The following is a 4,164-nucleotide window of genomic DNA, read 5'->3' as shown; positions in this document are numbered from 1 at the left end:
TCAAACGGAAGGTGGAGGAGCGCAAGGTCTCTAACCAGACTGGCTCCAGTGGCAACCTGTGAAGCTCTGGTGAACTCCATGCCCAAGAGGGTTAAGGCAGTGTTGGAAAATAATGGTGGCCACACAAAATATTGACACTTTGGGCCCAATTTGGACATTTTCACTTAGGGGTGTACTCACTTTTGTGGCCAGCGGTTTAGACATTAATGGCTGTGTGTCGAGTTATTTTGAGGGGACAGCAAATTTACACTGTTATACAAGCTGTACACTCACTACTTTGTAGCAAAGTGTAATTTCTTCAGTGTTGTCACATGAAAAGATATAAAAAAATATTTACAAAATTGTGAGGGGTGTACTCACTTCTGTGAGATACTGTATGTGAGCTACTGTCTAAAGGCATCCCAGCATGAACCTCACAAAGCGTAGTAAGGCACAGGTTTTCAGGATTTGGACACAACCCTTGAGTTCAGTATCCGTAATGATTAATTCATTCATTCATGATATGGGGTGAATTCATGGCATCTGCTGTTCCTCTACGCCCAAAAAAATCTATTTGTGTCTGTGCATGAAATTAATTTGACAGTCATTGCAAAACTTCTGCATTCCAGGTGCATGTTATTTTCTGCAAAGATTGAGAAACTCTGTGGTTTGGTTTTAATATCGCAGTTATCATTCCGCAGGTAAACGGGGTGCGTTTCATCACCATCACCAAAGGACAGGTTCTGATCATTTGGAAGGATCACTGCATCGCAACAAAGTAATACCTGATTAAATGCAGCAATTAAATTAATTCTTCATTTAAGAGTTCTAAACATAACTAACATACCATTTTTTAGGTGTATAAAGACATACGAAGTGGAATTTTCCAAAGATGAGACGACTTTCCAGAGGATTAATCAGAGAGAGACTATTTTCACATACTTCACTTATTCTCCAGGTATTATTTTAATTTTTGGCTACATTCAGAATATTTAACTTCAAGCACTGATCCATACATTGACCTGCTGGTGTTTTTCTCTCCACAGAGAGTCCGGAGGTGAGCGGATACTATAGAGTAAGAGCCGTGGATTACTGGGGAAGAAATGGAGAATATTCTGTCACTGAGAAATATTCGGAGAACCGGTAGTCTTGATTAGACCGACTTATGACTTTCCACATACAATATAGTTCACTTTGTATCTTATTTTGATCAACAACAAAAAAAGCTCACTAGGACAGCATGACATTGGTTTGACCAACATGTAAATTGTCCGAACACAGTTAATTTTTTTTTATATGTAATTTCGGACTGTTTATCTGATGCCGCAATAATTTACCTTGAAAACACAACTGTTTTAAGTCTACGCAGCCTATGTTTGCCATAATTGTATTCAACATGCATACAAGACCATCCATGGATATATTGGAGGTAAAAATAGATTGAATGGACTGGATGATGAATTTTTGGACAACAACTTTTAAGTTTTATTTACAGTATTTCTGTAAAAATGTAATATTTAATGCAGCTGTCAAGACTTTGACTGAGAAATATTCGGAGAACCGGTAGTCTTGATTAGACCGACTTATGACTTTCCACATACAATATAGTTCACTTTGTATCTTATTTTGATCAACAACAAAAAAAGCTCACTAGGACAGCATGACATTGGTTTGACCAACATGTAAATTGTCCGAACACAGTTAATTTTTTTTTATATGTAATTTCGGACTGTTTATCTGATGCCGCAATAATTTACCTTGAAAACACAACTGTTTTAAGTCTACGCAGCCTATGTTTGCCATAATTGTATTCAACATGCATACAAGACCATCCATGGATATACTGGAGGTAAAAATAGATTGAATGGACTGGATGATGAATTTTTGGACAACAACTCTGTTTTATTTACAGTATTTCCGTAAAAATGTAATATTTAATGCAGCTGTCAAGACTTTGAACTACCTGGACATTCAAATGATTTTTAAATATCAAAATGACAAAAGAAATCAGGATTAACAGTTTATTAATAAATATTGGTGTGGATGTTTACCAAAGTGGAACTCTGATTCAGTGTATATTTAACATTACATTGCATGCTTTACATTATAATCAGAGGTTCTTCAATGAAAGAAGAAACAGTGTCAGATCAGAGGAAATGTATACACATATATTTGCATGTATTCAGTTATTATTTCACAAAATGAGGCATTAATCTGACATGATCTATTAGAAAACAGTGTTTAGAAAACAAAGGGCACTGTAAAACCAAAGTGGCAGAATACAAGCATTATTCTTTATCCAGACAGGTAACACGATCTTTACAACGGAAACGATACAGGCGTCATTTTGGGCAGCTCACTTCAAGATTGTGTCCTCATTAGCTGTTGGATAAAAACAATCAATCTGATCAATCTGCAGAAGAATCACACTATTTAAATGTCAAGAGAAAACCTCACCTTCTGCTAGCTGTTTAGCAATGCGTTCCTTCTCCTCTCGTACCTTCTTCTCCTCCTCTTCTATTCTCCTCTCCTCCTCTGCAATTGGTTTCAGATTATCTGGAGAATGAAGAAAAAGCTTTTAACTAAAATGCAAGGTCTTTATTAAGTATATAAACATTATATATATATATATATATATATATATATATATATATATATATATATATGTCCACAGAATGTCATTTGAACGCTAGTCACAATGTTTCAGATCAACTTGCTGGCTCTTACCATATCTGCGCTTTCCGTAGATAATACCAACGATCAATGCAGACCATCTGGCTGTCCCTTCTTCTCCTCCTCTTCTATTCTCCTCTCCTCCTCTGCAATTGGTTTCAGATTATCTGGAGAATGAAGAAAAAGCTTTTAACTAAAATGCAAGGTCTTTATTAAGTATATAAACATTTTTTGAAACTTTCGGCAGATGCAGCAGCATTTTTGGTTGGAACTTTGTTTCCACGATGGAATAAAAAAGAAAAAGAAAAAGAAAAAAAAGGTAATTGCAGATTACTTTTTTCCTTGGAATTCTGAGTTTACATCTTGATACTGTTATTTTTTCCAGCCATGGAAAAAAATTATAATAATTCTTCTCACATTTCGGGCTTTTCTTACAATTCTGAGGCTGTATCTCACAATTCAGAGAGAAAAAAAAAGTCAGAATTGTAAGAGGGAAAAAAAAGTTAAAATTGTGAGATATAAAGTTGCACCATTTTGTTTTTACTTTTTATTCCATAGTGGAAACAATCTTCCATATTTTTACCAACAATTTTCTTTCATTTAATTTCTCAAAAAATGAAGTACACTGATATCTGCAGTTCAGTCCTACATAAGCTTGCACTTTATAATTGGTAAGTTTAAATGTGTTAATGAACCTTTAAAACATAAATCAATGTGACCACTCAAAATAAATCTCATTAATATCTATAGTTCCGTTTTATTAAGAGAAAATTAAGGAAATATCTTGACTTTCAGCATGCAGGCCATGTCAACACATCACAGTCCGCTCTGAGTTCTGAGAGAAGCACGACGGAAATAAGGGAAAGACGCATTTCTTCGTTTAATCTCAGCCATAAACATCCAGCATAATGGATTTGTGAATACAAACCTTAATCAGCGGCGACACTTGCACTGGGGGAGCCATTTCCTTGGCGTTCAGGACCGCACTCAGTCTGCAGAGGTCAGAGAAGCGCAGGAGCACCACGTGAAGAAGAAGTGACGCTTATGAGCGCAGTGATCCTACCCCTACAGGCCTGGAGCGCAACTGTGCGGTCATCGACGAGGCGGAAAAAGGTTTCATTCATTTCGATTGTTTATTCATTTATTTATTTATAAATAATGTAATATTATAAATATACGTGTATCTAAAATGTATCATGAGAGAGGATATTCCTCCCAACCAAGGTTTCTTCCTCGTTTATGATACAAACATCTTGGGAGTTTATTGTCAATATTTTGAACTCCTTAGTATGGAGTCAATTAGATGCCACATATATTCGCTCTAAGAATCTAAGTTTTGCAAAAGAAAATTAAAGGATTGAGAAAATATAAATGTGCTTTTTGCAAACAAAAATAAAGAATTGCAAAAGAAAATGAAGTATTGCGAGAAAAAGAAGTTTTGCAAACAAAAATAATTGCAAAATATAAATGAAAGCAAAAGTACGGAGCCCCTAAAGGGACCTTTGCAAAAAA

At 35.4% G+C, this 4,164-nt stretch overlaps 1 protein-coding gene and 1 long non-coding RNA gene across 3 annotated transcripts in view; one reads left to right on the top strand and one right to left on the bottom strand.

The window, feature by feature from the left end:
- LOC107667438 (alpha-L-iduronidase) overlaps positions 1-1,610 on the top strand; it is a 16,414-nt gene extending 14,804 nt beyond the window's left edge. The window contains exons 12-15 of one of the 2 annotated variants that reach the window (XM_016459119.1): positions 681-757; positions 837-937; positions 1,026-1,107; positions 1,528-1,610. In XM_016459119.1, coding sequence (XP_016314605.1) covers positions 681-757; positions 837-937; positions 1,026-1,107; positions 1,528-1,546 — 279 coding nt within the window. In that variant the 3' untranslated portion in view covers positions 1,547-1,610. Of the gene's footprint in view, positions 1-680; positions 758-836; positions 938-1,025; positions 1,191-1,527 lie in introns of those variants that run through there. The other variant, XM_016459115.1, reaches the window with a different exon arrangement.
- An 82-nt stretch (positions 1,611-1,692) lies between these two features.
- Positions 1,693-2,764, bottom strand: LOC107667457 (uncharacterized). The gene is made up of 3 exons (XR_001631790.1): positions 2,707-2,764; positions 2,437-2,535; positions 1,693-2,361 (listed from the first exon to the last, which is right to left on the bottom strand). It is a non-coding gene; the product is annotated as an uncharacterized LOC107667457 (long non-coding RNA).
- Between the last annotated feature and the right edge of the window lie 1,400 nt (positions 2,765-4,164).

The sequence above is a fragment of the Sinocyclocheilus anshuiensis genome, unplaced genomic scaffold, assembly GCF_001515605.1.
Source record: "Sinocyclocheilus anshuiensis isolate Anshui unplaced genomic scaffold, SAMN03320099.WGS_v1.1 scaffold373, whole genome shotgun sequence".
In the NCBI taxonomy this organism is placed as follows: domain Eukaryota; kingdom Metazoa; phylum Chordata; class Actinopteri; order Cypriniformes; family Cyprinidae; genus Sinocyclocheilus; species Sinocyclocheilus anshuiensis.
This window is presented reverse-complemented; position numbering and strand designations above follow the sequence as displayed.